A 20,770-nucleotide genomic window follows, 5' to 3' on the forward strand; every position below is an offset into this window, starting at 1 on the left:
AGGTGCCTTCTCCTCTGACACCCACCCTGCCTCCCCAGTTCCGAAGAAAGGAGGAACAGAAGGAAGCCTGAAATCTCTCTAGCCTCATAACCTGCTTGTTTGTTTAATTATTTACAGGACGACGTCTGCATGCACCTGACTAATTATTCAATTAACAAGCACAGCGCTAATTTTGTACGAGACGACGATTCTGGTAGCAAGAGGTACAGAATGTTTTCCAAAATAATCACAGCTGGGGGGACGCTGGTGGGCCTCTTGTCATGAATCTTTACAGCCGTTTCATACGTGTTTAGGAAACATTTCTCTGAATTCAGCCAGCTCGCGGTGTCTTCTCCATCATTAGGTGAAATAAATCATTTTAAAAGCTCAGATGAGTAACAGCAGGGGACCGGGAGAAGGCGAGAGGAGCCTGGATTTATCCCCCCCTAAAGGAAATACAAATGAATTTGTTGCAAATGGAATTGCTGGATTGCCGCCCTCTGTTTTTATTGTTTTGGTGGGCGTAATTAGCCGTCTCTCTAAATCTTGCATGGAACGGTCAGTTCGATCTAATTGTCATCTCAATTTCTCTCCCCACCACCCCACCCCAGCTCTCTTTGGCTTTATTTTTTGTCATTGTTGCTGTTGATCTTCAACTCCTTATTAATCTGCTGGCTGCCGCTCTTCTGCAGCATTCTGCCCACTGCGGCAAAAGCTTGGTTTACCCTGCTCGCTTTCCCTTAGCATTAGCATGCTTGCCCAGTAAGAGAATCAAATATCAGCAACGCTGGCTGACCTTGTGGCTGCAGTGCCAAAACAGGGTCTGCAGTAGGGTAGATCAATAAACAAGCCAGAGGAGTCCGAGAGACACCCCCTCAACACTCTCCAATAACCTCCCCCCCCCCCATAACACTGTCTGCTTACTCTCTGTCCTTGGAATTAGATGTGCTATTGAACCCAGTCCTAGGAGGAAAAAAGAGAAAGACAGCTCTGGAATACAGCTTTAAAAACCTTTATATCAGAGAAAGGCGTTCACTTTTTATGTAGAGCTATTTAGCCCTGACCTGGATGGCCCAGGCTAGCCTGATCTCGTAGGATCTCAGAAGCTAAGCAGAGTCAGCCCTGGTTAGTATTTGGATGGGAGACCACCAAGGAATACCAGGGTTGCAGTGCAGAGGAAGGCACCGGCAAACCACCTCTGTTAGTCTCTTGCCATGAAAACCCCCAAAAGGGGTCACCGTAAGTCGGCTTCGACTTGATGGCACTTTACACACACACATTTCCATCTCCTAGCCCTGACCTGGATGGCCCATGCTAGCCTGATCTCATCAGATCTCAGAAGCTAAGCAGGGTGGACCCTAGTTAGGGAGACCACCAAGGAATACCAGAGTCATGACTCAGAGGCTGGCAGTGGCAAACCACCCCCTTTAGTCCCTTGCTTTGAAAACCCTACTGGGTGGCCATAATTCAGCTGCGACTTGAGGTCACTTTACACACACATTTCCAGCTCCATTTGGGCTTTAGGGAATTAATTTTTAGTGCCTCGGGGTTTCGTGACACTTTAAGGCGAGGGCTAAGGTCTGGTCTACATGAGCAGCGGAACGAGGTGATAATGAGGTGACAGAGTGCAGAGGGGGCAGAATGGCTGTACCACTTCAGACTGCAGGTGAGGGGCTGTATTTTTCAAAGTCCCCCTATATTGGTTCTTGTAGGTTATCCGGGCTGTGTAACCGTGGTCTTGGAATTTTCTTTCCTGACGTTTCGCCAGCAACTGTGGCAGGCATCTTCAGAGTAGTAACACTGAAGGACAGTGTCTCTCAGTGTCAAGGGTGTAGGAAGAGTAATATATAGTCAGAAAGGGGTTGGGTTTGAGCTGAGTATTGTCCTGCAAAAGTATTGTCCTGTAAGTATCAAGATAATGTGCTAATGAGGGTATGGTATGTTAATATGGAACCATTGTATCCTGAAGTGATCTGTTAATGTGTGTAATCCAAAACTAATCTGTATGGCTGTTGTTGAATGTTGTCTTTGTCTGGAGGTTTTTCAGGGCAGGAAGCCAAGCCTTATTCATTCTTAAACTCTCCTCTTTTCTGTTAAAGTTGTGCTGATGTTTATGAATTTCAATGGCTTCTCTGTGCAATCTGACAAAATAGTTGGTAGAATTGTCCAGTCTTTCAGTGTCTTGGAATAAGACCCTGTGTCCTGTTTGTGTCAGTCCATGTTCAGCCACTGCTGAACATTAACAGATCACTTCAGGATACAATGGTTCCATATTAACATACCATACCCTCATTAGCACATTATCTTGATACTTACAGGACAATACTTTTGCAGGACAATACTCAGCTCAAACCCAACCCCTTTCTGACTATATATTACTCTTCCTACACCCTTGACACTGAGAGACACTGTCCTTCAGTGTTACTACTCTGAAGATGCCTGCCACAGTTGCTGGCGAAACGTCAGGAAAGAAAATTCCAAGACCACGGTTACACAGCCCGGATAACCTACAAGAACCAATGAACTCTGACCGTGAAAGCCTTCGACAATATTCCCCCTATATTAATGCTCTCTTATAAGTGGAAAACTAGGACTGAATATGAAAGGCAAGGATAAAACCTTTTCCTCCGATGTGCTATTTTAAAAAAATTACATGAGGGAGCAATAAAAATTTAAACACCCCCCTTCCCCCCCAGTCTGAAATGGCACAGCCTATTCCATTCCCCTCAGAATTCTGCTATCTAATTCTGCAGCAGGTCTGGACCAGACCTCAGAAAAAGAAATTCACTCTCACCCTATGCTTTGTGCCTTTATCCCTCTATGGAAAATGCTTTCTGTACATTAGCCCCCATTCCCAAGTGGATTAGCCAAACTCCTTGATGCCTCCCCACCCAACCCCATCCTTCGGGGTTGACTAATAACATTAACATTTTGTTCCTGGGGAATCTGCAGAAGGCATGCTTGAGATCATACCAGCCGCTTCTACCTGGAGAATTTGCTCCGTCCTGGCTCTCAAACTGGAGTGGACATTTTCAGAGCACTCCCAAGACATTGCGCGGCACCATTTATCCTTTCATTGTTTCTGCCTGTTTAGAATCATGGAGTTGGAAAGGGCCAGACAGGCCATCTAGTCTGACTCCCTGCTCAATGCAGGATCAGCCTAAAGCATCCCTGACAAGTGTTCGTCCAGCCACTACTTGAAGACTGCCAGTAAAAGGGAGCTCACCATCTCCCTTGGCAGCCGATTCCACTGCTGAACTACTCTTACTGTAAAAACATTTTTCCTAATATCCAGCTGGTACATTTCCTCCCATTTGCTCTGGTAATTCACAGATCCGCTTTGCTTCATTCTGGAAAGATCAGAGTTAAAGTGGGTTTGCCAATAGTGTGGACAGGCAGGTTCTGAACTTCCTCACCCAAACCTGGTGCCATTTCCCCTGCATATCCCCATGTGTCTCCTATCTTCCCCCCATGCTCGACACCGGCATAATTTTATTTGCTGGCTTTATTTATTTGCTGGGGAGCCAAGCATGGTGTGGTGGTTAAAGAACGGTGGGCTTAATCTGGAGAACCGGGTTTGATTCCCCTCCACATGAGCAGTGGACTCTAATCTGGTGAACCGGGTTGGTTTCCCCACTCCTACACATGAAGCCTGCTGGGTGACCTTGGCCTAGTCGCAGTTCTCTCCGAACTCTCTCAGCCTCACCTACCTCACAAGGTGTCTGTTCTGGGGAGAGGAAGGGAAGGCGATTGTAAGCTTGTTTGAGTCTCCTTAAAAAGATAGAGAAAATGGGGGTATAAAAACCAACTCTTCTTCTTCTTTAATTTGGTTGTATGCTATAGCAATTTACCTATTTTTTTTAAAGGCCAGCCAAAACCACTGGCAGTGGGGCAGGGGCAAATGGCAGGCACAAAGAGATACCACAAAGAAATACCCCCATGTGGACCTTCCGTTGAAAGCACAGCAGGGAACTGTCCCCATGTAGAAGCTGCTACTGCAACTTGGCTCTCTTCTTTAATCCCCTTCCTCGCTCATATCTCCTTTTGTGTATTCATAATGTGGATTCTTACAAAGTTGCGAAAGGGTATATTTTCCAACGCTTTCTTTGCTCATGGTTCTGGCTGTTAACGGGAGTTCAAATCTACTTTAGTGATTGGAAATACGGTCCTGTAGATTGGTAGCTATTCCAAATTCATTCATGTGAAATGGAACGATATGATAGTGTGCATACGGTTTATGACTGCTGTCGAGTTAAAACAATGTGCTTAAAAACAGTTTGCATAAAAGTGTAAGTCCTTCAACTAGAATGTCTCTCTTTTTCTCCCTCCTCCCTCACCACCGCATTTTTTAAGGAAGCTGTCTACCTTTAATAAGCACATGGCGGAAAATGGCTATGAAACAGAACCGATATGGAAGGACATTGAAGAGGTGGTGGTTAAAACCCTGCTATCAGCCTATCCTATCATCAAACATAACTATCTCACCTGTTTCCCCAACCACACCATGGGAAGTGCTTGCTTTGAGATCTTGGGGTTTGACATTTTACTGGATCGCAAACTCAAACCATGGTTGCTTGAGGTATGTTTCTTACAAAGCAAATGGCCCCTAGGCTATGTTCAGTTTTAGGAGGGTAGCTGTGTTGATCTGCAGTAGGAGAGCTAGATTCGAGTCCAGTGGCACCTTTGAGACAAATAAGATTTTCAAGGTATCTGTTTGATGTTCAGAATTTGTCCCCTCCCCTCGTCTTTCTCTCTACTCTTCCACTTCTGTCTGTCTGTCTTTTTTTTGGCTTTCTTCAGAAATGTCACCCTGTGGCAACTCTTCCAGTCATGCGGATGACCAGCAGAGGGTGTTAGACTACAGGGAATGGTCTTTTTCTTTTCTTTTGTTGCAATCCTCAAACATAGTCTTGTACATTGGAAGCATATATTGGGAAGGTAGGCAACTGGCTGTGTAAATAAATCTCCTGTGAGGATTAAGAAGAGGAACACTACCAAGCTGGATATCTGCAATGATTGATCGAATTCATCTTTCTGTCTTGGGAGAGCGATCAGATGCATTCCACAGAGAGGTTCACAAGCGGGCCCAGCAGCAGGACCCGTCCTGTGTTGCTGATCTTCCATATTTGGTAATCAAAGCAGCATCCCTACTCTGGAAGCAGGGGTTGTACTTTTTGCCTGTTGCCAGCCAAGGCTTCATATAATTTAAGCCATTTAGGACAGGCTTTGTGTTGCCTATGGTGATAAGCCTCATATTTATTTATTTACTTCCTTTATACCCTGCCTTTCTCTCCAGTGAGGGATCCAAAGCAGCTTACTTTGTTCTCCTCTCCTCCATTTTATCCTCACAACAACCCTGTGAGGTATGTTAGGCTGAGAGAAAGTGACTGGCCCAAGGTAAGGTCACCCAGCGAGCTTCCATGGCAGAACAGGGATTCAAATCTGGGTCCCCCTTATCCCAGTCGGACACACTAACTGCTCCACCACACTGGCTCTAGACTGATTATGTACTGTATGAAAAAACATTTCCCTTCTTATGTCTCTTGTCTATCCATTGTCAATTGTTCTCATTTGTTTAGTTTTTTTAAAAAATCCTGCCTCATACTGAGGGATCAGGGAGGGATCAGTGCTAGCTATCAATATTTATCAGGAATAAAACCGATCAAATAAAATACTCATTGTGATTCTCAATGTAAGGTTTATTATTCAGGACTTTCGCCTGACAAAAGAATACATAAAAGACAAAAAAGCTATCAAAATATTTTCAAAAATATCATAACTATAATATTTTATAACTATAAAATTTTATAACTATATAAATTTTACTATAAAAGCATCGATTCTGATATATATCTCAACATTAAAAGAAAGAAATGACAAACCATAATTCAGATCTCTTTCTTAGATCAGTTCTCCTGTCCCAATTTGTTGTGCTTTAATAGTAAATGTTCCCGGTGGATTTAGTACAGTTCAATGCAGTGTATCTTTCTTCAGCCATCATATACGTTTTTCTTTACTTGACCATTTTTTTTACTTACCTTTGATTTAAGTACATAAAGGGCAAATCCATTAGTTGTTATTTGAGTAAGCAAATGTGGATATGTTCTGTTTTCATGCTGCATTTTAAGCCATCTGCCATTCTCCCAGCTGCAAAAATCTTGAATTTGTAGTAGTCTGCCTCTGAAAAGTATTTTGTCCAAACATGATTCTTGGCCATGGACTTCTGTAGAAAGCTTCAATTACACCTTGTTCTAGCCATAAAAAATCTAATTACAAAATCGAGTTAGTAGTTAATACTGCTGCTAAAAAAACCCCCAACATTAAATGACAAGATTGAAGGCCCAGAAGAGCCCAATGGTTAAAATTGCAGTTAAGAAACCTTCAATGTCATCTTATTCCTAGTCAATACCAAACGGGAACTACATGAGAAAGTTTTTCAAGTGTGAATATTGGGGAATTCGTAGAAAACTGGGCTACCACAGTCCAAATCTGTATGTACAGCGATTATGTAATATGGTCCTAGTAGCTGAAGGTTGTGGAAATATGTCCTGAATGTTCTAGCAAATGGGAGCACTGTTTTCAACACTGGAAGCTTAAAGAAATTGGCTTCAGCATATTTATCCTGTACATATTGTGTGTCTGGTATCCCAACTCTTTTCTTTTCCTGGCTCTTATATTTGAAATGGTAGCGAATGCAAACCGGCTGAATTCCTGTTATTGCAGGTGAATCATTCTCCGAGCTTCAGTACCGATTCATGGCTCGACAAAGAAGTGAAAGACCAACTCCTGCATGACACTCTGGTTCTGATAAATTTGGGAGCCTGTGATAAGCGGAAGGTCTTGGAAGAAGAGAGACGGCGAGGAAAGGAGAGACTTCTCAAGCATTGCCGTAATCGAGAATTGAGGTGTGAGCTCTTCTGGGATCTGTGTACATTGTTCAAAGTGGAATGGATTTGCATCTCTCTCTTTTTAAAAAGCTTTTGCGCCGAGCATAATACTATCTTTTTGATGCAACTTCCCATTCATTCAGTATCCCGCTTTAAATAGGAGTCTCACAGATATATTAAAAGATATTCCCAGAAACAGTGAAATTAGCAAGCGCAACCAGTGCAATACCTGGCAATTTAGGTATTGCAGTGCAATTAGATTCTGCAATATATGCACAGTTGCTGCCAAGAAAAAAGGCATGCATGCATCTAGTGTCTCCGTCCCCTTCATAATGCCTGCGTGTGCATTAAGTGCCGTCCAGTCGCTTCCGACTCATGGCGACCCTATGAATCAATGTCCTTCAAAACGTCCTATATTTAACAGCCTTGATCTGGTCTTGCAAACCGAGGCTTCTTTTATAGAGTCAATCCATCTCATGTTGGGTCTTCCTCTTTTCCTGCTGCCTTCAACTTTACAACCTATACATATCCTGATGTCACAACAGTGCCTTTTCCCACTGAGCACTACATTTTTCCATGGGAAACTGTGTCTGTGTATTATAATAACTCTGCCCTTCACAAGCTTCATTACTGGAGCACAGCATAGGAAAAGCATGCACATTAAAAAAACAACAACAGCCAACTTGAGGAGGGTTTTCCCCCTGTCCAAAAGAATGCAAATTAAAAGGGAATTAGCTGGGGTACCCAGAGGGAAAAGGACACAGTTTAAAGCCACGTGGATGTGGCCACCCCAGCCCTTTAGCATGTTTCATATTTGGTTTAGTTTTGTCCTCCTCTGTGTTGTTCTCCTGCATACATGCTTTCCTCTCTCACCAAATCCAGGTCGGCATTTATTTATCTCCTAAAATATAGCCGAATTGGTGCAATTGTGCCGTATTATTCCCCACCCCCTTACCAATATACTTTTGTGGAATATACTGAAAAATGCAGAGTGGGGTTGGGCTTCCTTAAGATGTGATTGTGAAGTATCCAGGTTTAGGTTTCTGACTGAAGACGTGGCACGTTTCAGCTGAAAGTGTTCAGTGCTGTAAGATCCAGCGGCAGTCCAGAGGGTTTTTGGGAGCAGCACGGTACAGCAGGCCCAGCTTGTGTTATGTCCTGTCCTGATTTTTCTAGGTACTATTAAAGAGCTTCAGAGCATTCAGCAAAAGGCAGGAATAAAACAAGACAAATATCATCACCTGTAAGCATTGCGGTGGGAGCAGCTAGTTTGCAGAAAGGAACTCGTCGGAGCAGAAACGTGCACACTATTAATCTTGCATTTGAGCATAAGTAAATTTTTTAAATGCAGGACATTTTAAAAGGTTGTGTAGTTCTTCTTCATTCTTTCAGTTGGATTTCTTCGGCAGCCTGAAGGGGTATCAAGAAAACAAAGGGAACAAAAATTAACAAAGGATCTGGATCCATCCAGTTCTTCTGCTGGTGGAAAAGGAAGGGTGCCCTTTTGGCCACCAAAGAGGTTATGCCAAGGAGCATGGGACACGCATGGACAAAAGCCATGTGTGTCCCATGGGGAACTGGGGCCTGTAACATGAAAAGGAATTGGGTGAGATTGAGTGGAAAAGCTGTCTGAATCCAACCCACAGTGTAAGTGAGCTCTATCATGGTATTCCACTGATAGTTTTCCTGAGGCCACTTAGGTACTCAAGTCCCCACTCATATATGGGGGGGGGTTTGGCCATCAAGTCACAGCTGACTTATGGTGAAGCCGTAGGGTTTTCAAGGCAAGAGACGTTCAAAGGTGGTTTACCATTGCCTGCCTCCGCATCACGGCCCTGGTATTCTTTGGAGGTCTCCCATCCAAATATTGCCAGGGTTGAGGCTGAGAGTGTGTGACTGGCCCCAGGTGAGATATAGGCAGTACTTGAAAAAGAAAAAGGAGAGCCGGAGCAAGGAATTCTTCCTGGGACTTTTGGCAGCTTTTTTCAGCACATGTCACCCTATCAGGGGGAAAAAGCAAGGAGGCAGAGTTCCCATACTGCAGGGGACCCTAGCATGGTGGGCCTTTTCTTCCTTCTAGTCTTTTCTTCCTCTTTGGAAAGGCAGCCAGGAGAGAGTAGAGTTGTACTATATTAACTCTGATCTGCTTTCAGATTTTCGGTGTGTATTAAAATAAGCAATAAAGTATTTCAAAGGTATTGCGAGCGGTACTTCTGCCTTTGACCTTGATTTCTCTGTGTGCAAAACTAAAGAGATCTGATTTAAGAGCCCAAAATGGAAGCATAACATTGAAAATGGAAAAATGTCCTTCTGTGGACTTAACAGTTTTACTTGGGTGGTTTAACCAGGGCCGAAGAATACAAGAACTGCCAAGCAGCTTTGCTTAAGCAAGCAGAGAAATACGAGGAAAAACACATTGGAGGCTACCGACGAATTTACCCCGCTTCTGATCCGGACAGATATGATAAGTTTTTCGAGCACCACAATTCGCTTTTCCAAGAGACAGCGGCTTCCAGAGCACGTGAAGAGTATGCCAGGTAAAGAAGAGTCTGTTGGATACGGTGCAGCATGTTGTTGTTGTTGTTTAAAGGGTGCTATGTTTAGTCCCGTTTATAGTCTTAGCAGTGCTGTTGGGGCCTAGGGCTAAGCAACAGTTCACTCCCTCTCTCTTTGGCTTTCAAGGCAGCCTTTTGGGCTAGAACAGACATGACCAGATCATGGATCTCCATCGGTCTGTAAACAATAAACTGTGCACGTGCAGCTGCTATCCAGATTAGAGCCAAGCGGGAAGGGAAGAAGGGATTTAACCCCACAAGCCTCACAACTGGTTTCTGTAATTGAAACCGGGCTCCCCACGCTGCCGTTAGTAGTTTTTTAAGGAAATAAAGATGCTTCCTTTATAAAAACTGATTTGGAAGTCAAAGTATTGGTATTTTACTGTTGTCTTTACTTTAATATCTTGGTATACAAAAGTGTACAGCTCAAGTAGGTATTTCCATTACATCACAAAGGCAGTTCTCAGTCCCATGGCAATTTCCCAGGATGCTTATCCTACTTGAAGCCCAGCAAATTCCAGACTGTTCCTCCTTAATCCCTCCTGGCAGTTTCTGAGGTTTTATCCCCCAGAGAGACTTTGTGCATGTGGGTTACTGGTGTACTCCAAGGGTCTTTCCACAAAGGCATATTAAGGTCATCTTGTTGCAGTCGAGTAACTTGCAGTATGCAATGTGCAATGCCAATAATGTTCACCATTCAGCCTGTTGAATGGCCAGCACATTATCTACAAGACACGTCAAGTGTTAGGAGAAGGCAGACCATTTGCTTCTTTGTTTCAGAGGCTCAAGCCAGGAAGCCTTCTGGACCCCTCTTTCTCTCTGCCTTAGGGTTGCCAACCTCCAGGTACTAGCTGGAGATCTCCTGCTATAACAACTGATCTCCAGCCAATAGAGATCAGTTCCTCTGGAGAAAATGGCCATTTTGGCAATTGGATTATATGGCATTGAAGTCCTTCCCTTCCCCTCTTCAAATACTTCTTCAGTGCAATCCTAAAGACCGTTACTCAGGTCTACATTCATTTCAATGGGCTTAGACTGGAGTTACTCTGCATAGGATTGGGCTGCCTGTGCAGCAAACTGGCCCTGCTTGTGATCTGTTTTTGTGGCTTGTACCAATCTGTCCAGCTTCTCCCCAATTCTGTCCTCCGGGACAGCCCAGCTGGATTCCCTGAAACCCTAAGAACATCGTCTTGCTGGATCAAACGATTTCTAGAAGCTGACGAGCAGGGCAGGAAGATGATAGCCCTTCTTTTTTTTCTTTTTTGAATAATTTTATTCCTTTTTTAAAAGGGGTACAGGAAAGGGGAAAAAAAGGGAAGCGGCAGGTAGGGAAAAGTTACACAATTTGTTTCGCATCCATGCCTGTCAAACCCCGTCTACATTTCTGCTTTTATTGTTATTGTCTTTAATAGTATTGGTCTTTTCGGAGGCGCAGGAGGGAGAAGGGGAGGGGTTGAGCGAGGGGAATAGGGAGATGGGAGAGTGGTGGGTGTGTTATGACCCTTCCAACCCCCTTCTAGGTCTTCACTTGGTAGTTCTTCATGTGAACCTGCGCAACTCCTTGCTTAGTTTATGTTCTGCGGTGTTTCTCTCAATACTCGGTGTTTAGTCCATCTCATAGTAAGGATCGCAGATTCTCCTTGCTGTGCTCTGGGCACTATCCTGGGTGTACTGACTTTGCGGCCTAATTATGACCTAGATCGGTTTTCAGCCATATTTTTCATAGAATGGTCGCCATTTTTGTTGATGTTCTTCCAGTTGTGTGCTGTGGATTGAGTTTGTCAGTCTTGCCATCGTTGCATATTCCCTCATTTTTGTAACCCATTCAGATATTTCTGGGATTGCCTTGTTTTTCTTGTTGTGTGTCCTCGGCATCAGATGCGAGTAGGGTTGCCAGGTCACTCTTCACCACCGGTGGGAGGTTTTGGGGGCGGGACCTGAGGAGGGTGGGGTTTGGGGAAGGGAAGGACTTCAATGCCATCGAGTCCAATGGCCAAAGCTGCCATTTTCTCCAGGTGAACTGATCTCTATCGGCTGGAGATCAGTTGTAATAGCAGGAGATCGCCAGCTATTACCTGGAGTTTAAAAAGAATATAAAGCAGCACGGAGGCTCAAATTGTAGCACAATATATAATACAACATACAAAGACAAACCCTATCCTTACATAATGCCAATGGGAATCCACAAGTGTGAAATCAAGCACAATAAGGTGTAGAGTCCAGCTATACATACACACAAATGTCACAAAAGACACAAATCTAACACTGGAAAACAAGAAGTCCAGTCCACAACATGTGTGCATTGCAGAGTAGTGCTTGATTCACCACTTGTGGATTCCCATTGGCATTATGTAAGGATTTATGCCTCGTCTTTGTATGTTGTGTTATATATTGTGCTACAATTTGAGCCTCCATGCTGCTTTATATTCTTTTTAGCTTGGCTGTTGCAGCATTGTTTTTTGTTTGGGATTACCTGGAGGTTGGCAACCCTAGATGTGAGGAGTCAATGCCTTTGAACATAGAGATCTGTTGAGTTGTCATGACAGGTGTTGCTACAGCTGCTTACCATGAATTTGGGTAATCCTTTCTAAAGGCAGATAAGCCCCTGTCCATCACCCTGTCTTATGACAATGAGTTATATGAGTGCGCTGCACACGGTGAAAATCTTCATGCCTTTACTGCCTGTGGTGTTGATCAGCAAATCATCTCCCCTCTGAGAGCCATGGAACCTGGCAGTGCTGGATCTCGGGGGGGGGGGGACAGTCAAAGGGGACGCCTGCCCCAGGCAGCATGCAGAGTGGGGCAGCAGCAGCAGCTGATTATATAAAGACAAAATGAGTATTTAATGTTCTTTTGCCCCCCTTCAAAAAAAAATGTTGATCCGGTCCTGGAACCCAGACCCAACTTGTTAAAAACCCAAATGTGTCATTTGGCCAGGAGGAGGCCAGGAGGGACATCTTAAGCATGGGAACTGCCAGTAGGTGGCAACCTGAGGTCCGTAGCCAGCTGTCCTGACTTGCCTGTCATACACGAACACATGAAAAACACATGAAGCTGCCTTCTACTGAATCAGACCCTCGGTCCATCAAAGTCAGTATTGTCTACTCAGATCGGCAGCGGCTCTCCAGGGTCTCAGGCAGGGGTCTTTCACATCACCTACTTGCCCAGTCCCTAGGACATCACACCTAAGACATCACACCAGTTGCTCCTGTTGCTGCCCAGCAAGGGGGTGCCCTAGACCAGTGGTTCTCAACCTTTTTCCGACCGTGGCCTCCTTCCGACCTTGTTTCCCTCCTATGGCCCCCCTGTCCTACCAGTAGAAAGGTAACTAGTTAAATGTTTTGTTTGTAAATAGCCAAGGAACAAAGAAGCATAAACAGCCACACAAAATGTACATTCAGTTCTTATTGGGAAACTGAAATTTACAAAAAATACCCCACAAAAAGGGAATACAACACGCTAATAAACAACAGTGTTCACATACAAGGGAGAACAAAGCCTCTATCACTGTTGCACAAGATTACAGCGTGACAAACATACACAGTTGCAAACGATGCAAAGAAGTGCAATGAAGAAAGTCATGTGTTAGGTTTTCATGTGTTTCTGTTTTCTTCACTTCTCACTTCCCTCTGTGGCCCCCTAGTCTCGTGCCATGGCCCCCCATTTATGCAATTTTCACCTGTGGCCCCCTTGGAATATCCTGGGGGCCCTCGGGGGGGCCATATGGCCCCAGGTTGAGAACCACTGCCCTAAGCAACCACCTCGCAGCCAGGCCCCTTTTTAGGAGCCCACGGGAGGTTTAAGGTGATTCACACATTCGATATGAGGTTGGCGTGAACCTCTTCCCCATCCCAGATCTGTGATAAACGCTTCCGTTCTTTCTCATCAACAGGCAGCAACTCCAAGAGTTACGCCTCAAGCAGGAACAAAAAGCGGCTCTGTCAAGAGAGAAGAAGGTGGAGCTCCAGGGAGAGTCCTGCGGAGAAAAGATAAAGGTTTACAGGCAAAAGATGGTGTGCAGAACAACAGTGGCGAGAGCCTGTGCCCAGGTGGGATGGAAATTGGAACCTTTCCCCTGATAATTATTTTCCTCACTGTCCTGCAGGCAGAAAAAGGTTGGGGACCTCTGACTTCGGTAGGGTTGCCAGGTCCCTCTTCGCCACCAGCGGGAGAATTTTGGGGTGGAGCCTGAGGAGGGCAGGATTTGGGGAAGGGAGGGACTTCAATGCCATAGAGTCCAATTGCCAAAACGGCCATTTTCTCCAGGTGTACTGATCTCTGTGGGCTGGAGATCAGTTGTAATAGCAGGAGATCTCCAGCTAGTACATGGAGGTTGGCATCCTTAGACTTAGGGCATGCAACTCTACATTTCTTTGCATAAACAATGAGAACATGCAGTCCTGTCTGTGTATTTATTTTATTTGAAACACTGATACCCAACCTTTTCCCACCGGCCGCTGTCTTTGGAGGTTTTTAGGTCCTTCTCTTTGCTGTGGCATTTAGTAGAGTTTGAGCTACATGCATGTTCTGGGGTTTTAACTGGTATTTAACTGAACTGCACTGTTTTTCATTAGGAATTGTAAGCTGTCCTGATCCACTAAAGGAAAAGTGGTATAAATATTTTAATTAATTAATTAATCTAACAAAAATCTGAAAAAAGTGGCATGGGGAAGTTACAAAAAAGAGGACTAAAGATTTAACGGGGGAGAGAAAATATAGGGGGATAGGTTACTACTCAAGATGGAAGGAAGGAAGGTTAATGGATGACTAGAAAATGGGGGGGGGTATGAGGAGAAGGAGAGAGAGAGAGAAACTCAATGAGATGACTGAGCAGGCCACTGGCAGCCCAAGTCTAAGCTCTGGGTGCCAGAGTATTGCTGGCCTTTTGGGCAGCCCTAGTGCCACTGGCCAGTATGGATTGGTTATAATGGTTGTTGATGCTCCTGGCAACTAATAAAAACTGGTCTGTTCTAGAGGCTCATGTGGATCTGATTCTCCACGTCTGAATTCAGTCCTGTTTGGCATTTCTTTTCCCTCCCTACTCAGCCTCCATCCGAGCCTGGGATTGCTGTTCTGCTTCAAAACCTCTCATTCGAGCAGGAACCCAAGAAGGAAGCTGTCTATGTGGATCCAGATCCTGTCCATCCAGAGAGCCCCGGGTCCAGCAGCTGTCCAGAAATACTTGAGAAACATCCTGTGAGACCTTATAGTTCCGTGCCTGACCTTACTAGACAGAACGCGTCCAGTACTGCAGAGCAGTGTAACTCCAACCCAGAACTGGGGGACTCCATCAGCAGTCATCACTCTGCAACGGATGTGAACGTTATATCAGTAGTAAGTTACAGAGCCAGAATGGTGCAGTGGTTAAGAGCGGTGGTTTGGAGCGGTGGACTCTGTTCTGGAGAACCGGGTGTGATTCCCCGCTCCTCCAAATGAGCAGTGGACGCTAATCTGGTGCCCCGGGTTGGTTTCCCCACTCCTCCACATGAAGCCAGCTGGGTGACCTTGGGCTAGTCACATTCTCTCAGCCTCACCTACCTCACAGGGTGTCTGTTGTGGGGAGGGGAAGGGAAGGTGATTGTAAGCCAGTTTGATTCTTCCTTAAGTGATAGAGAACGTCGGCATATAAAAACCAATTTCTTCAAAGCCATCCGTGCGGCAAATTATTGATGGGTTGTGTGCCAAATCTCAGCTCTGCATCTGGCAAGAAACTCAAAGCCAGCCTTTTGCCCAGGGATGTTCAAAAGCCTATTAGGCTTTCTTGGTTTGGTACAGTGCTGTTTAGGTATAATGGGCTGGATGTAGACTACATTTTTTGCTAACGAAAGGCACTTCCATCAATGGAACATAACTTTCCTGCCTCCCACAGTAGCCCACTGATCTTCCTGAAATGGTACTGGGGCGGGGCGGGGGGACGACACAGGGATCCTAAAGAATGGCAGGATCAGCAAATCAGGGGTCTGCAACAGGAAGAGGAAATGGGTGGAAATTACATCTCCCCTGTTAGTGGAAAATTTAAGATGGATCCAACTCACCACCTCTGAATAGAGAACAGGATGATCTGGATCAAAGCCACTGGATCTCACAAAGAAAAGGTTCATAGCTTTCACATGGGTCCCAGGTGCTCCCATTTTATCCGTTATCCAAGTATTTTAACCTGTCTGGATATAGCTATATGGTATAGTGGTGGCAGCTTCCATGCATTAAACACAGATAGGAAACTTGATTAGTTTGCTTATGCTCGACTATTGAAGTCCCCCCATAGTAGTTCTGAGTTTCAGATCAGATTGTCTTAATTGGATCAGACCCTGGGACTCTACCAGATGAGTTACTGGAATGGTTGTCCGTGTAAGCAGCCGGGACTCTCACAGATCTACTTTCTCGCCTTTACCAGCTCCAGCCACCAGATGAGGGTCCCAAAACGTTTGCGAAAGAAAGCCCCAGTCCTCCCAAGCAGCTTCCGAAGATGTTGCAGCCTCGTGCTGTGAGTGCAACGGCGGTTGGACGGTCTTTCTGCAGCACTGCCACAATTAAAAACGTCCAGTTTTCCGGAAGTGAGCACAGCCAACTGCATACTAGAGGAACCACAGCCTCTCCACGTTCATCGGTCCAGAGGTTGAGAATGAATTTCTTAGAGAACAACAGTGAAAAAAGAACTATCTTTGACTCAGAATTCTTCAGCAAGATCAAGTTCACGCCGCTGAATAAACCTCTCATGCTTTCACTACAACACCAGCATCGTCAACTTACCAACAGAGCACGTGAGTGCTGATTTCTTGGCTTCCTGACATCTGAGCATCTTGTGTAAAAGGTAAAGGTAAAGGTCCCCTGTGCAAGCACCGGGTCATTCCTGACCCATGGGGTGACGTCACATCCTGACGTTTCCAAGGCAGACTTTGTTTGCAGGGTGGTTTGCCAGTGCCTTCCCCAGTCATCTTTCCTTTACCCCCAGCAAACTAGGTACTCATTTGACCAACCTCGGAAGGATGGAAGGCTGAGTCAACCTTGAGCCGGCTACCTGAAACCGACTTCTGTCGGGATCGAACTCAGGTCATGAGCAGAGCTTTTGACTGCAGTACTGCAGCTTAACACTCTGCGCCATGGGGCTCCTATCTTGTGTACCTGCCACAAAAGGGGGCAGATTGGGTGTTTGACTTTGATCTGGCAGAATATAGGATTGGGCTGTCTAGGTGACCTTGGGCTAGTCACAGCTCTCTTAGAGCTCTCTCAGCCCCACCTACCTCACAGGGTGTCTGTTGAGGGGATATATATATATATATATATATATATATATATATATATATATATATATATATATATATATATATATTGCTCTCTGTGTCTGACATAATGCCTTTTTAACTAAGTGACAGGGATCCCAAGGCTACATTGTCAGTGGCAAGATTTGTTTCAGTCCTTATATCCCTCAAACATTAGATATATGCTGCTCAAGATCAATGGATCAAGGAGCTTCTAAGGGATAAAGGAAAGGAAAGCAAAGGTACAAGTTCACGCCTTGGTTCACTAGCAAGCTATTGGCAATGAATATTCGGCACAGTAGCTTGGAATGCAAATGGTGAAAGTCTTGGGATTACTTCATCTAAATACACCTACCCAGTAAGTTTTCATGGCAGGTGCAAATTAGAACCTGACTCACTTCATTCTCACTCTCGCTTATCTGGGATCTAGAAATATCAATGTCAGCCCTAAGTAATACTTGTACTGCATAAAATTTTTAGCTTAAAATGAGATGAGATAAAGAAGGGATTTGTGTATCTGTTCCTTCACTTCCCAGTGAATGCGAATGAGGCTGATTTAGGGTTGCCAACCTCCAGGTAGTAGCTGGAGATCTCCCGCTATTACAACTGCTCTCCAGCCAGTAGAGATCAGTTCACCTGGAGAAAATGGCCCCTTTGGCAATTGGACTGTAAGGCTTTGTAGTCCCTCCCCTCCCCAAACCCCACCCTCCTCAGGCTCCACCCAAAAAACCTCCCACCGGTGGCAAAGAGGGACCTGCCAACCCTCGGCTGATTGTGGAAGCAAAATTTACGGTTGTAAGGAAGAAGCCTCCCCCCCGCTCCATGGCTTCAGGATGTGTCTCCCACCTGGCCCTCCAAAGTTACCCTATATGCTACTGTTCCCCCCCCCCTCTGTTGTCTCTGTGTGATCTGCATGTGTGCAGTCTTCCTTTTGTGTTGCACAGAGAGCGCCTTCCTCCCAAGAGATTTCCATCTGAGCAGTAGGAACTCGTCCTACAGAAGGCAGGCAAAGGGCTACAGCGTTCACTTGCACATGAAAAATCCAGCCTTTCCACAGCACAGCTTGCAAGACCTCCTGGTGATCTCACCGGTGAATCAGCAGTCCAAGAAAACGAGTGATCCGATGTTGGGGGATATCCCAGGGGCCAGGTAACAGGCAAGGATGGCTACCATTTTATAGCTGCCATTCTGAAAACACTTACCTGAGATCGATTCAGACTGAATAAAATAGGACTTCCTTCCAAGTAGAGAGGTTTAGATTTAATCCCTTTGTGTTGTGAGTGGTAAAACTGTAGGGACAGGGTGACTTTAAGGCAAGAGAACCTTCCACGCAGTTGTCTTGCTGCAGGTACCTTTCAAGACTGTTTATATAATGTTTTTTAAAAAAGAATTTCCGCATAAATGCAAGCCAAGCTGTGTTCTTTGGCTTGGGTAAATTGTGCAAAATTATTCAGATTTACATACACTTCCTTAATTTGCAAAATGGATTCCTCTTCCACTTTCCATAGTGACAGGCAACAAGCTACACCACATCCTTAAAATCTTATTCCCTAAACACTGATAACTCTGCTGAGCTCTGGCTTGAGCTCCAGCAGTTTCACCAGGCATTTGTCAAATACTTCCAAGCCTACCTTTGCAATTGATGAGGGCTAGAAGCTTACCCTTTATAAAAAACACAAACTCAGATTCTACACCAGGGAGCCAGGTTAAGAACGGTGGTTTGGCGTGGTGGACTCTGATCTGTTGAGCCGGGTTTGATTCCCCACTGCTCCACGTGAGCTGCACAGGCTAATCTGGTGAACTGGATTTGTTTCCCCACTCCTCCACATGAAGCTAGCTGGGTGACCTTGGGCTAGTCACAGCTCTCTCAGCCCCACCTATCTCACAGGGTGTCTGTTGTGGGGAGGGGCAGGGAAGGTGGATTGTAAGCCAGTTGGATTCTTCCTTAAGTGGTAGAGAAAGTCGACATATAAAAACCAACTCTTCTTCTGATGCTGAAGCCAAACCATCCCACTTCCTGTTTTCACCCACTTCAGATGTTATTTCTAACACAATTGTAATGCATAGCCTAGTTTAAATGTTTGTGCCACAATAATTGTATTTGTCATTCAGGGGGAATAAGCCTCTTCATTGTTGTGTCTGTAATCTTTAGAAGCCATTAGGAACAGTTGCGGATGAATCTAGAAAATAGGGTATAAAATAGAAACAAGGAGAACTGAAAATGTGGGCTGTCCCTCACAATCAGTGGGACAATCATTACAGTGACCTCTTTTCATCTGAGAGATTACTCTTCCAATTTCAAGTTTCAAATTTAACACCACCAATAATTCCACCAGTATTGCATTATATCCCTCACTGACATTCTGCATTTCCTATCCATATGGATTGGAGAAGGTGGTGGTACATTACAGACAGGGGCACAATCAGATAACCCTTTATTTTTTGTAGCAGGCAACATATATTCACTTACGAGTCTATGACCATGCATAGTATACAGCAAGTATTAGAACAACTGGAAAGACCTGTTGTTTCAATTAACTGTGTAGATTTTGAAAGTGGTCAGCAATAACAAAGAAGATAAAAAAGAGATCATCACCTGCTTTGGCCTAGAATGGCAGGTGCAGAGAAAAATCTGCTAATGCTAGGAAGGTTTTACAAGAAACCAGGTTCATCCAGATGCTGTTGGAATAGAAGGCAGGGCAGTCAGGCATTTGTCAGATAACACTGGGAAGGCATGGCCAGGTAGAAGCATATGTAATGCTTCAAAGGAAGTGGTGTTTTGGGGTCATTATTACTATCACCAAGCCCTCCTGGCTGGAGAAGGAAACAGAACCACAATATTTCACATATGACACTGGTTGTGCTTGCTAAGGCCACAAACTGACTCTTGGAAGAAAGAGGGAAAGGATGAGAAAAACACACGGGATCAGATCCAGCCGGCTTTACACTCAATCTCACCCAATTGCCCTCCATACTACTGCCCCTGTGCCACATGCTTTTCTACATACAGGCTCCGTGTTCTCCAGTATAGCTTTTTGGGTGATCAAATTGGGCCTTTTCTTCAGGGATGCTCTAGGCTGATCCTGCATTGAGCAGGGGGTTGGATTAGATGGCCTGTATGGCCCCTTCCAACTCCTATGATTCATTTTTCACCAGCAGAAAAGTTGGTTGGAGCCAACCCAGAAAAGCAAAGGGTTGAGACACTTGTCATCTGGATGGTGACTATAACAGAGTGAACCAAGTGTTATAATAAGAGAGAGAACCCCTCATGTGGATTGTATCTGCAAGAGACATTCAGTGTTGAATTTGATATTATTTCCTCATGTAGTTTTCCCGAACAAAAAGTGAGAAATGCATCTAGTGAATAATCAAGAGTCTGTTGGCGATTACCTGAATAAAATAGAATCATTGCCTTTATCTATAATTTTCTCATAATTTCATTTCCTTCCTTTTTCTTCCAGGGTCTGAGTGAATCTTTTGCAAACAGCAAAGGGAGGCTCTAGAACCCAAAATGTGCTCCTTTTTGTTGGGAATCCGTTGTCATTTTGAACTGTGTCCTTTCCATATATACTCCTGTGTAAAAGGAGCTTCCATGCAGCGAATGAAATTTGGCGTGTAAAATATGTAGGGTCTTTTTAGAACAAGTGGGTTTCGAGATAATGGACACTCCTGATGTTCTGGTCCCTGAAGAATTATCTGATTGATGCCGTTGCTTCTTTGCCATCTGAAAAATCCTCTTCCGCCCATTCCCATGAAGGTTGGTGCTGCATCAAGCCAACTTCAGATACTAGAAAGAGTGACTCTTCTATGTTGCTTCCAGTCATATCCTCTTCAAGACCTACATCACCTGCGATCTTGTTCCGTAATTTGAAAACTGAATCCCAGCAGCCAAACTAGATGTGATTTGCAGTCGTACAATTCTTCCCCCTGAAAATCAGCCCACGCTGCAAGAAGAACAGTTCCGGGGGGATGGTCTGGGTAACCTTCTTCAGCTGTTTGTCTACATAGACCCAATTAGTGGGGGGATATACCAGATCCCTGTGTTTCCACCTCCACCCCCACCCACCATAGGAGAACAGTTTCTGCAGGA

The 20,770-nt window shown here is 44.8% G+C and overlaps 1 protein-coding gene across 1 annotated transcript in view; it reads left to right on the forward strand.

Annotated features, from left to right (window-relative positions):
- Nucleotides 1-20,183, forward strand: part of TTLL6 (tubulin tyrosine ligase like 6) — a 33,248-nt gene extending 13,065 nt beyond the window's left edge. Inside the window, exons 6-14 of the mRNA XM_056863953.1 lie at nucleotides 118-203; nucleotides 4,333-4,558; nucleotides 6,703-6,884; nucleotides 9,215-9,403; nucleotides 13,314-13,470; nucleotides 14,468-14,755; nucleotides 15,816-16,182; nucleotides 17,625-17,758; nucleotides 20,142-20,183. Coding sequence (XP_056719931.1) covers nucleotides 118-203; nucleotides 4,333-4,558; nucleotides 6,703-6,884; nucleotides 9,215-9,403; nucleotides 13,314-13,470; nucleotides 14,468-14,755; nucleotides 15,816-16,182; nucleotides 17,625-17,758; nucleotides 20,142-20,183 — 1,671 coding nt within the window. The remainder of the gene's footprint in view (nucleotides 1-117; nucleotides 204-4,332; nucleotides 4,559-6,702; nucleotides 6,885-9,214; nucleotides 9,404-13,313; nucleotides 13,471-14,467; nucleotides 14,756-15,815; nucleotides 16,183-17,624; nucleotides 17,759-20,141) is intronic.
- Nucleotides 20,184-20,770: the final 587 nt, after the last annotated feature.

This window comes from Euleptes europaea, chromosome 18 (assembly GCF_029931775.1).
Source record: "Euleptes europaea isolate rEulEur1 chromosome 18, rEulEur1.hap1, whole genome shotgun sequence".
Lineage (NCBI taxonomy): Eukaryota > Metazoa > Chordata > Lepidosauria > Squamata > Sphaerodactylidae > Euleptes > Euleptes europaea.